We start from the raw sequence: 12217 nt of genomic DNA on the forward strand, positions 1-12217 counted from the left end.
CCTACCCCCTTTCTAGGAAAAAAGAGAATTCTTCCTAGAAGGAAGGGGGTATTGTAGATCTCTTCAAATGTTCATGATGTTAATGTTTGGCAGTAGTGTCTCCTCAACTGTGCATGGCTTAGAGCAGGGGTGGCCAAAATGTGGGTCGGACGTGGCCTTCCAGGCCATTGTATCCAGCTTGTGGAGCCCCTAAAAAAATTTAGAAAATCAATATTAATCTGCCCCTGGCTGCCTGTCATGTGGCCCTCGATGGCTTGCCAAAACTCAGTAAGCGGCCCTCCACCCAAAATAATTGCCCACCTCTGGCCTAGAGCCAGGTTGTCTTTTGCTATGTCCAGGCAAAGACTGCTAAGGAAAAGCTAGCCACTAAAGGCAGTGTGTCCCACCAGAGAGAGATTCTGATCTTGGCTTCAGCTGTGTTAATTTCAGGTAACTACGTGTCAGAGCTATGCCAAACTTTTCAAGTATGAACTAGATCAAAACTGGACTAATGGTTTATATGTGGACTAGACCATCTGTGAAAGAAACTACTTTCCTGCTGAGTCAAATTACATATGGCAAAATCTCTTGACAAACTTTGTTTTATTGGGGATAGATGCAGCATTCTATAAAAAGGGTTTTGTTAGTCTGGAAAATATTTTTTTTTTTTTAGAAACTGCTGTGCTTAATCAGTTGCTGTTGGTCTGGTTTATTATAATCTTGATCACAGCTATGCAATGGCAACCTGTTCCTGACTGGTGTTGGGGATGTTGAGAGCGTTTCTGTAAAGGCTGTTCATAATATACTGTGCAAAAAGGCACTGAGTTTCCTGTTTTTTTTGGATCCAACCTCCTTAGTACATGGGACCTTGCAATAGAGAGAGAGAACGTATCTTGCAGTTGAGTTCAAAAGTCGGGTGGAGTGTCTCCTATATTGTGCATCATCAAGAAATAGGATTTTTTTTTACTAGAATGTAAATAATACTTTGGATGAATTGGAAGAGAAACCCCCTGCTTCCCAGACCCCATAATCAATTTTACTCTCTCAGATGTTTACTTGTGATGGTAGCAAAGTAAAACAATGGACTTGGTACCACACATTGCATTTTAAGAGTTTGATTTGCTCTGATTTGAAAGAGAAGAGCCAGATTTCAGATTACAAGAGTAATATGTTTGTTTAGTATACATCAGTTCTGTGTACTCTCACAGATCAGAAAACCTTTAACCCTTTTCACTGGGGATAGTTAGAATATGCTACTCTTTGTAAAACATGCTTCATTTCAGATTAAATGTCTCTTGTTTCAGTGCATTCTGTAGCAAAGACTATAGATGTGGCCCCTTCTTGCAGAAGGAACCTGCTCCACCGTAATACTAAACTTTTTTTTTTTTAGCATTAGCTTCTGTCCCACTGGATGGCAGTTGAGGCTCAAAGTTCAGTGGTTCAGAGGACAGTGTGATGCTGGACACTTTAAGGAGGTTGCAGAGTGTTTCTGGCTGTGATGAGGATGTTGTGTGGGGTTGATGAGCTTTCACCTCTAACTCTGCAGGCTGACTGCTCACCAACAGTACTTCACTTTCTTCCTGCATAGGGTCTCTTCCAAATGAGATGAGACTTCCCCAGCCCTTGTTCCTGCAGGGGAGATAACTTATCTGTGTGTCCCTGATACAGCAGAGCCCTTCTTACTCTGTGGGGTGCTTCTGAACCTGGCTGGGGAGGCCACAAGGGGTTCCTTGAGTGGTCGAATCTTTCTCTGTATGGAACTCTTCCTCCCGTTGTCTTTCAGCTGAGGGTTCACTGACAACTTGTGCAGTCGTTCTGTGAAGCAGACCAGGAAACACCTGCGTTACTTCCTTTTCATTCTCCTCTCCACAAACCAAGGATTCTGCCAGCTAGCCCTCACCCACTTAGGCCTGTAGCCTAAGAGTCTAAGGGCAAAGTATGAAGACAGAAGTTCCTGAGTTTTCTAATCTCACTTTTGACCCTTTCTCCTCCTCTCTTTTGGCATAAAACATTTCCTCTCTTCCTCTCTCTTATCTCACACATGCAGTGGGCTTCATGACTCATCCACCTGCAGGTAGTACATGATTGTCTATAGTAATCAATATAGTATCATTATGGAAATACTTTCTGATTTACACTAGATATATTTTGGCTCTTCCTCAGTCCTGCTCAATCTTTCACTGGAATTCTTGTTTTATTATCCAGAATAATTGCCACTTCTACCCAGATCAGATGCTGAAAAGCTGCACTAAACAAACTTAAGAGGAAATTTTACAAAAGCTTTGTGAAAGGCAAAAAGTGGTATAATGGCCAAGACAGAGGGACAGGGACTTTCTTGAAAGAAGGTGATGTTCTAAGCCTCCCTCTTTGGGTCTCTAGGCTCCCATTTCTGTTATCCCAGTTCTTACCTGGTAGCTCAGGGTGGTATTTTCCCAGGTTTTCCAGCAAGGATTCATAGTAGATAGGTTCAGAATGATCTCCTCCTGCCAACAAGTCGGGATAATCAAATTAGCCTGTTTCTCATCAGAAAGACAGAGATAGGATTAAAGACTCATTAACTGAGACATGCACCAAATAACTCCAAGGAAGTGCTGCCATCTCAGTATGTAATGTTCAAACTGTGGCATCTGGTCTCCAGGTTGGTATGTCATGAGATGTACCTGCTACATGGGACTCTATCTCCCTGCATTAAACTTTGCTGACTGGACTCAAGATTTTTTTTCCTTGTACTGTCTGTCCCTTGGGAATTCCTTACTGGGATGATTTCTGTGGTTTAACTGTTCATGAACCCAAATCCCATGGAATAAAATGATGGAGATTCCCTTCTTAATAGGGGCATGTTGCCTGAATGGAGGCACAGCAGCATTGCTGCAGAGGGGCTTGGTTAGTCACTTACAGCAGGCCTGTGCAAATAGGGAAGTATTTGATTCAGATTTGGATTTGGCCGACAGCGATTCGATTCGGATCACCGTCCTGAATCAGTTGGCCGAATCAGCTTCAGAAGATTTGGCGCTGATTTGGAGAGATTTGGTGATTCAGCCATAGACTATAATGGGGAACCACTGAAATACCTATAATTTTGTCATTTTTCGGCTGATTTGGATAAAAATTGCAGGGATGGTAGCCCCTTCTGAGGGCATGAGGCCTGCCAAGTTTCAAGGAGATAGGTGCAGGGGTCTTACTGCCAGGGAAAACATAGCTTTCTTTTTAGAAAGCGTGGAGGAAAGAAACCAAGACCAAATATAAATTGAAAGAAATGGATTGGATAGGGATAACTAGAGGGATTCTAGTTCATAAGCTTATATCCAATCCTTTCCGAGAACAGAAAGTAGCAGGAGACTGACTAGGTAGGAAGCCAAGCCAGTCCAGTACCTTTCTGACACTGTTGCTCCGGAAGAAGCAGCTCACATATGGCACAGAAAGCCTGCAGACAGAGGCTTGAATGCTGTTTCTATGTCCCCCCCAGACACTGTGATTGGATGGGGACTCAAGGAAAGATCACAGCCACTGGCCAGTTACAGATGTTATTCCCCCCCACCCCTTTTCCCCTGAAAGCTTGCCTTCCGAATCTCTGAATCTTTTTGAATCAATTAGGAGTTTTTTTCCTTCTCCTGATTCGATGCAGATTTGGTGATTCGGCCTTCGAATCAGGCCGAATCTTCTCCAAATTGAATTGTGGACCAAAGCTTTGCAAACCCCTAACTTACGGATTACTCTGATGAGGATATAGCACTGCCTTTCTCGGAGGTATTTACTGGCCAGTTCAGATGCAGGATTTTCCACCTCACTCAGGTTCATCAGGATCCCTGCTTCATCCAGAAGGTCAATGCAATCTGGAGAGAGACAGGCTGAATCAAGGGTGTAGCCGTGTTGGTCTTCTGGCTCCCTTCCATGCCTACCAGGCTCTGGCTTCTTGACTATTCATTCCATCCAGGAAGAGCACACACCAACTGCAGGTGCTTCCCCAGTCTGATTAAGGGTTTTTAAACTGTAAAGCTTGCTCAGAAAAAAATGTCCAACTATTCAGTTGGTCTAATAAATAATATCAGATTTACCCAGACTGAATCAAGAAACTTCCATGTACCTGCAGGTGTAAAACTTATACAGACTTAATTCACACTGTATCTGTGCAGCACACAACTGTGGCCTGGTGCTGCTTCTATTTCATTGAGCTGCTCAGATTGTGTCCCCTGTGGGTCACTTCCCTGAGACAGGTGGCATGGAGCTTCTACTTCTTGCATGGGATGCTTACACCAGCACATGCCATGTCAACATTTTTATTTTAAAAGATTAAAAAGCCCAACAAATCATTACTGTCTAGTTTGTCTATTGATTAGTAAAAGACTTGGGACAACACAGGGTGTTATCCTTAGAGTGGATTCAAGATGGGTGGGGCTTTAAGGGAGATGGAGTGACCTCAGCTGCTCCCTTTTTTGCTACTTCTTTAATCCCCTTTTGACTCATCTTTCACTCTTCTGCCTGCTCCTCTAAGAGCAGTGAAGGCTTCCCCTCAGCAGGTGCCCTCTGCTTCTGTGTTGGAGGAGGTAGGCCTGGTACCTTCTTGCCTGCACTGGCACTTCCTCTTCAGGTGCGCGGTGAGGTTCAGGATCCGGCAGCGCAAATTGAAAATTGCTTGGCAATCAGCTGTGAAGAAGGGAAAGGGAGATGAGACAGGCTGATGGTTGCCCCAAGCCCAGGGAGCTGTTCAGCTGAGCAGAGAGTAGCAGCTGGTAGTCCAAGTATAAAGGAGAGAGAGACATTAACTGGTGAATTGGAGGACTGGGCAAACAAAAGGGAGGGTCATTTTACAGCACAAAGGAATGCACTAGCTGGACTGGGAGCTACAGACATGTGCTTCTCCTTTCTTTGTCCTTGGAGCTCGAAAACACTCCAAACTGGACTGCATCCAAAGTATTTTGGTGGCTTTGGCAGCAGGCTTGCTGCTTCCTAAGAGGCCTATCTGTTCTTTTGAAATTTATTTTAAAAAAAGCGAAAAATAAAGAAGAAAATTCAGGTCTCTGATCCTCCTTTTCTGCAAACTTATTTCAGTCACAGGTGACGGGAGTTTGGGAGCCTCTGCTTAATCACCAGTGGATATATTGTCTTGTAGGCAAATATCACTTTATTTAGTGTGATGGGAAAGGCCCAGGTACATGAATTGCCGGGGTAGGAATACTAGCAGTTGTCTGAGGAGGGGGCCAAAAAATAGGAGGGCAGAAGGAGCCACAGTTTAGGACTCTTTGGCAGAGATAACTGAGGGCTTAAAGAGTTTGAACAGCAGAGCTGCAAGTTAGTACATTTCCTTAATCTAGAAGATATTTGGGGGAGCCCCTACAATGTGGGCTAGCTAGCTGGGGCAGTCTGTAGTAGCTCTCTACAGTGGAAAATTGTCTCTTACTATTACTTCCAATGAACTGTACTGCATTGTATTACAGTTCACAGACTCTAGATCCTTGACTTGTGGGTCAAGTTATCAAATAGTGCAGTGGCAGTGCTTGTATAATATCTGTTCAGGAAAGCTCCGGCGCACAGCAGAGCTTGTCAGCCCTTCATTTTAAAAGCCTTCAAAACATTACACTATCTGAATGATCATTAAATATCACTTTTTAAAGGGAGCCATTCTCATACCATGCCAGCTACTCAGAACAGACTGCACTACAGTCAGGGGGTCCAGTCACCCGGCTGCTGGAGCTCAGGGTTTTGGGTTCTGGTTCTCAGAAACCTCCCTTGTCTGGAGTTGTAGAGGTACGAAGTGGGGAAACAAGACCAAGGTGTTACTGTGTAAGTTATCAGATGTGACACTCACAAAGCTATTGCAAACCGTTGACTGTTCTACATGGCCACTTTTCTGAAGGTCTAGGGTCACACTTTCAATAAGCAGAGACCCCTCCACCCCCCTCGATTGAATAGGGTTAGTGAAAAGCATGAAACTGTGGTTTTCACGTAGTGTTTTTGTTCCAAATGGTCCACAGCCTGAAAACACATAACAGAGTCTGCAAGAGCATGGATGGGAGGAAAGGTCTTTAATGAGCAGGTGGGAATGATTGCAATAGACCCCAGTAACAGCCCCACCCATTGCCTTGTCTCAGGTCTAGCTTTACAAATGATATTAGCTTTTAGCTAATTTTTAGATGTGATACAGTAGTTTTTGTTTCTGTTTTATCTCTAGGTTTTTTACAAAGAAGGTTAAATTGCCTCTCCCTTTCACAGCTGGGGAAACTGAAGTGCAGAGAGCTCACGCAGCTAGCCAGGGGTCTGCTGACTTTCCTATTCCCTGCCCAGGAGATGCACTATCTCCCAAAGAGCAATATCCCCTGCTAGGAGAAGGCCGAACAGTGGAAGTGCTGTAAGGTAGTAAGAGAAATGCACAGTACATGGCAAGAAAAGCTAGCTGAGAGACTGAGCCAGACAGGCAGTCAGGATCCCCCTCACTTACCTCCATATCTCACCGTGAAGAACATGGGCCAGACCTTCTTCACAGATCTCTTTGCCAGGATCTCTGCTCTTCTCTGCAGCTCAAACCCCTTTACTGATTTAAGGTTGAAGCGCTCTGGCTACTTACTGTTTTGGGGCAGACTTGCTGGCAGTTTTGATGACAGAGAGCCTGTTGTTAAGACGGGTATAATTCAGTAAGGAGGAGGGGTATGCAGTCCCCTGGCTCAGGCCCTCATTGGCTTCAACAACCAGATTTCCCAGCAACGGGGAAATAACTCCTGTGGCTTCCCAAGCCTCTCAAAGGAGCTAGGCAGGGGGTGGAGCAAGGTCTGTGCTGAAATGAACAAGCTGAAGCATTTTGTTCCATCGTTTTAGCATCACAGCTGGTTTCAGGGATGAGCAGCCAGGGCTACTGCCTGGGGTCAAAGGGACCCTGCTATGCTAAGTTAGTGCAAGATGTCAGTAGATGAAGGGAGCAGACCACATCTTTGTCTCTGCTCTCAAAAGCCTGATGTTGGTTCTGTTGGCACCATATATCAGTCTTAGGTCTTTGCAGACCACAGCACTGTCCTGTTTGCTCCAGCTCCTGCCTAGGTGACCTGACACTGGAAGCCAGCAGTGCCGCAGAACCAGGCTGAGTGCAGAAGAGGGATGTCTGGTTTCTCAGCATATCATGAGTGCCTTCCTGACTCCACTGTCTTTGTTTACTGATGCCAGTAAACGCCAGTGAAACAGCAACTCCTTCACCATCAGAGAAGGTGCTGAGCAGCTGACCTGGTGCTGAGGGCAGGCTTGTTTAGTGGGGCAGGGAGGTCCAAGAGACACTGCACTGCCTGAGAACTTAGGGGGGGGGTCTAGTCTGAGCTCTGCTACTGTCATGCTGGGTAACCTTGGGCAAATCACTTGGTACCTCAGTGTCTTTATATGCCTAATGAGGATATTCACACTTATATCCAGTGTAAACTGCTTAGAGATCTGTGCATGGAGCATGCTGTATTTGAGCTAGATACTAGTACTGCAAGCTGGGCCTATAGGATATTTGAATGGCAGGGAGGGTAAATCTCGCAAAGCAAGATGACTACAGGATGTTAGTGTGTCAGGTTAATATTTCTCCCCCTCCACTTAAAATGGCAATCATTGCCACCTACATAGCAGGTTGCATCTCCCAAGGAATATCCCACCATCATCAAATGTAAACTTCTTCCCAACCACCTGTGCAGTCCATCAGCAAAGTGTCACCACTCCCATTTTGCTGAAGTGATGCTGAGGCACAGAGTTGCTGGCCAGTGGCCACTTAGGGGTCTCATGGGGGAGCACAGATTAGGATGGAGGAGTTCCTGCACGCAGATCTGGTTAATTAGGACTTCTCATCAGGCTCTTTTTAATTCTATCTGTTCACTGATCTATTCCTCTTGTCTCAGTTTTTTCTACTGAAATGCTAGTGGCCCCTCGCCATCCCTCCCATGGGCCTAGTTATTGTGTTGCTGTTACTGTGGTGTTGTTGTCATGGTGACACAAAATTGGAAGAAATCTGAACTGGAATATTACCCTACATCCAACATTTTCTGCTGCAAACTGTCTCCATAGAGATGGTTGCCAGGCAAGCTGTGAGGTATTCATAGTTTGGTCCCCTGGAACCTTTTAGATAATGTGTTTCTGGCGTCACCCCCTTGCAGACTTGGTCACCGTATATGCAGGCCCATAGGTCTCAACTTCAGGTTTGAAATGTTTTCAGGTCCATGTGTTAGGGGTGGATTTGGGTATGTTGAGAGTCTGGATGCAAAAACCCATGTTAGGCCAACTCCGCTTGCTTTCAGACTGAGCATCAGTGATGGTGAAACAGGCAGAGATGATGGAGACATCTCATCTTGCCAAGCATCCTCTTAGGGGCTATTACAAGCCTTGATATGGTGGGCAACATGCTTGTAAAACAGGAGTGTTGATTAGGTATCTGGGGATATCATAGACTTCCATAACTTATCCTAGGACCAGGAACAAAGGACAGTTAATTTAAGAGAAAAATAGTCTCAACCTCAGACATTAAAATCGAAGGAAATCATGAGCTACGATCACATGTAGCACACTCTGATATCAGCATCCTCATGAACAACTAATTCACACACACCCCATAAAAGACACATTTTTCAGCAATTATAACCTAAAAAGCCTGAATTCTGCCGCTATGTTTGTATTAACATTTTAGTGAATGAGACAACTCCCTCTCATCACAGTGGTTTTCTCAGATGCAGAAGCATAAATCCCCTAAGCCACCACAGGAGGGTAATATCTGTTTATGGTTAAATGAGAGCCTCACAGGCTATGTACAGACACTCAAAAAGGTCGAAGCAGAATGGATGTAAGTTATGCTATTTTCTCTAAGTGACTTAATGTAGATTGGTAGTGAGCAAAACACGCATTCGCCCTTTGCAGGGGGTGCAAATCTAAGACCAGTTTTCTCCATTTTAAACATAGTCTGCGTGTGCCAGACTTCTGTTCTGTTATGGGTATAGACCAATTTCTGATCACTTATTCTGGTTAAAGTGTAATGTCTGACCCTAGCGACAGACAGCTGCTTGTGGTATGATCTGGGCAGTCATCACAGGTATTTTAATTTGAGGGAACTGGGAGTGCTTCAAGAAGAGGGATCTGTAACTCTGAAGGGGACATGGTTTCCATAGAGTTAGCACCAAAGCCCTTGTTCCAGCATGGCATCAGCAAGCAGTGACCTGTGAGGAGTGTGGGATCTCTGATTGAGGTCTTTAGCACCTGTGCTATTAGAAAATCTCCCCAATACTTTTTGTAGGAACAGGATTGCTAATGCCTGAATCAGGGTCAAATTTCAGAGGTTTGTATCCTTGCATGTGTGCCCTCTTCCTGGCCTGTTCCCTTCTGCTCGTGTCCAGGCTCTGTTGCTCCTAGGCTCTGTTACTGGTGTCTCCCCTCTGTTGTCTGGACCGGCCTCCTGTACCTTTGTCTGCTGCCTGTTCTGACTACTTCACCCATTGCTACCCATTATTCTGCTTGTTAGGCTCTTGCATTTATCAGGCACATTTCAACTGTTCACCCAATGCTTAATATTCTGACTTATCTAACTGCATTGGTTTACTGTCTCTTTGGTGAATCTCCTATGCCAGTGTTAGGCAACCAGAATGACCCACATCAGGTTAGAGGTGGGTAGACAGGTGGGTGCTAGGACCTGGCTGCTGCTGCTACTTCTCCCCACCACCAAGAAACCCATATCCACAGGCCGGATCCAGCTCGTGGGCCATAGGTTCCTCACCTCTGCCCTATATGACTGCCCTATATGACTGCCTCTTTCCTCTTTTCACCTCCTTGCCCACAGGAGGGTTTGGTCTCTACCTTATCTCCCACCCCGCTCAACCTCAGATGCTCACGGAGGCCTGGCTCTCACTGCTTCCACAGCTCCCCTGAGTGTAGTGACCTTAGCTACAGCATTATCCCATCATGACGCTCTCATCTACCAAGAAAAGAGGAGAGGGTTAGGCTGGGCTATCACTGTCCAGGCCTGCCACTTCTGTCCTTCTTCTTATCCCACTCCCTTCTCCTTCATCAGAGTCTCTTCTGGGTAATTTCAGTATCTCTATCATTTACTTGACAGTGGTAATAAGACTCTCACACTTCAAATTGTAAGAGTATTGCTTCCTAGCTAAGGTAAATGTACAAGAGGGGGCCTGGGCCTCCATCCTTAGAGCGTAACCCAAACATTTGCTGTGTAGGCTGAGAAAGGCACAACCGTCTGCCATATCTGTGAGTGAGACAACTGGACCAACTCTTGAGGCTGATGGGGAGGAGATGGGAGGCTGCTGAGTGAGATGACCATCAGTGTGGTAGTTGAAGGCATGGACAACAGTGACAAGAGACTGTGAAAAAGGGAGAGGAAGAGTCACGGGTCAAGCCAAGAAGAGCGGGGAAATACTTCCAGGGGAATCTGCCATTTTTAAGAGAGGCATCCAAAATGCTTGAGGAAAAGGTGATATCTTTTATTAGACCAACTAGATAGTTGCAAAAAAAATATTTGTTTATTTATTGATTGTTAATAGAGGAATCCTATCTGGGAAACAGGTGTTCCCTTTCCGTTTGGGGGAAGCAGGAACAGGAGCCTTACATTCAGGTAATTGTTCTTTCTTAAAAGGTCAGGGTGCTGGGTTTGCACTGATGTGGGACATGTCTCGTCTGAAGCACGTCGTCTTTTCTCTGAGACTAGGGGGCAGAACAGGGTCCTAATTAGGTTACTATTAGGCACACTCTTTCACACCACGTGTCTGGCTGAGGTGAGAGAATCAGCCTCTCACATTGGCTGCATCCTCTGGTGTCAATTATTGGTGTTTGCAGACCCTGCTAGCAATGTGAGGCTTTGGAGGAGAACACGAGTTAACCATGGCTGTCTCTATTTTGGTGATGATGATTTCCTCTTTACTGGGGGAATTCCTTTCCCTAGGTAAGCAGAGTTATACTATCCAATTATTTTTCTGCTTTAGTCTTTTGGGAATGTTGCTCAGTAAAGGAGGTAGATGGGAACCTGCTGTAATGGAGTTGGGGTAGCAGAGATGGGGAAACTGAGAAAGACAAAATATTGTAGATGGTCTTGCAACAGAGTGACAGAAAAAAATCTTCTTTGACCCTTGGAGAGGCGCAGAATTCACAGAACACATCTGTATGCACCATGAGAGTCAAATACCCCCAGGGCTCTGAGGAGCTTAAAACTGGGTTTGAAATGGCCTTTTTGGCTTGTTTCTGTCTCTGTTCATTAAGAAGGTGCTAGTCACACATTGTTCACACATTGTTTGACTAAATTATTTCTGATGTGCCAATGGAGAGCTTTTAAAATGTTGTTTTCTATGGAATTTGACATACACACTATAACAAATCCAGATTAGGAATAAAATATTTGCTAACAAAGAACCTGTGCTGAAATTCATGGCAGCAAGGAAGGAAAAATTGCTAATCTGAGGAATAACAAACTGACTTTTATTCTGCCTTGTACTCATATGTACTGTTTTTGTTAATGGCTATCAAAGTGTGTTTTAGTATTCAAATATAACTAATGCTTGCAGAATTAACTGCAATATTAACATTGAGTATGGATTGGACCTGCTTTCTTTTAAATGTAAAAAAAATCTTTTCTTTTACCAAAAGGAAACGAATTTATTGTCTTTAAATATTTTTTTCAGTAGCATTTCCTTCTGGGGTTCTCCAGAAAGATGAAATTACTTTTTGGCCTGTATAATACTAGGAGATTGAATAGTACAATGGATAACTAAATCTTATCTAAGTAGCATTCAACATTTGGGTAAGCTGGTTTAATAGCTTGGGGGAGTATTGTATAATAAAATATATTGTATTGATCTCCAGAAATTTAATAAAAAAGTTTCCAAGTTATTTGACAGTTCCCCTGAGATGAAATATATATTATAGTAGAAATACTGTTTATTGTTATGACTACTGTATATAAAGATATTATATAGAAAACACAGCTAGCATCAGATGGAGGAGTTTTCAATATACTTCATGATATGACTAACTCTATGGATAAAAGTCAAAACCACTGTAATGGGATTATGTAATAATGCTGAACTTCCAAAGAACTATTTTTGGGCTATGTGGGGATTAGTTGAAGTCAGGGTTGAGGTACATTGTAAGTGGATTTGCTAGAAACTTGTAAGCCTGGAAGTGTGTTTATGCTGTGGCTGCTCTGTTGATGAAGAGACATCTGTTCCCGAGGGTGGTCAATCTTTTACTAGAGTTTAAATTAATAAACATAACAATATTAAAACCAAATAAA

At 44.1% G+C, this 12217-nt stretch overlaps 1 protein-coding gene across 1 annotated transcript; it reads right to left on the reverse strand.

Moving 5' to 3' along the window:
* Positions 1–1024: 1024 nt before the first annotated feature.
* Positions 1025–6667, reverse strand: CUNH22orf15 (chromosome unknown C22orf15 homolog). Its single transcript, XM_019507372.1, has 5 exons — positions 6416–6667; positions 4537–4623; positions 3687–3812; positions 2388–2462; positions 1025–1794 (listed from the first exon to the last, which is right to left on the reverse strand). The coding sequence occupies exons 1-5, from the start codon at positions 6438–6440 to the stop codon at positions 1625–1627; spliced, it is 483 nt and encodes a 160-aa protein (XP_019362917.1). The 5' UTR covers positions 6441–6667; the 3' UTR covers positions 1025–1624.
* Between the last annotated feature and the right edge of the window lie 5550 nt (positions 6668–12217).

This window comes from Gavialis gangeticus, unplaced genomic scaffold, assembly GCF_001723915.1.
Source record: "Gavialis gangeticus isolate Ggan-Ray unplaced genomic scaffold, GavGan_comp1, whole genome shotgun sequence".
Lineage (NCBI taxonomy): Eukaryota > Metazoa > Chordata > Crocodylia > Gavialidae > Gavialis > Gavialis gangeticus.

Excerpts from the sequence above, each read along its gene's own strand:
- CUNH22orf15 (XM_019507372.1), bottom strand. The coding sequence starts at position 6,440 with ATGTTCTTCACGGTGAGATATGGAG. Across the intron at positions 2,463-3,686 it reads TATCCTCATCAGAGTAATCC|GAGGAGATCATTCTGAACCT; the intron begins GTAAGTTAGGGG and ends ACTTGTTGGCAG. Across the intron at positions 1,795-2,387 it reads ATACCACCCTGAGCTACCAG|AACGACTGCACAAGTTGTCA; the intron begins GTAAGAACTGGG and ends TCTGCTTCACAG.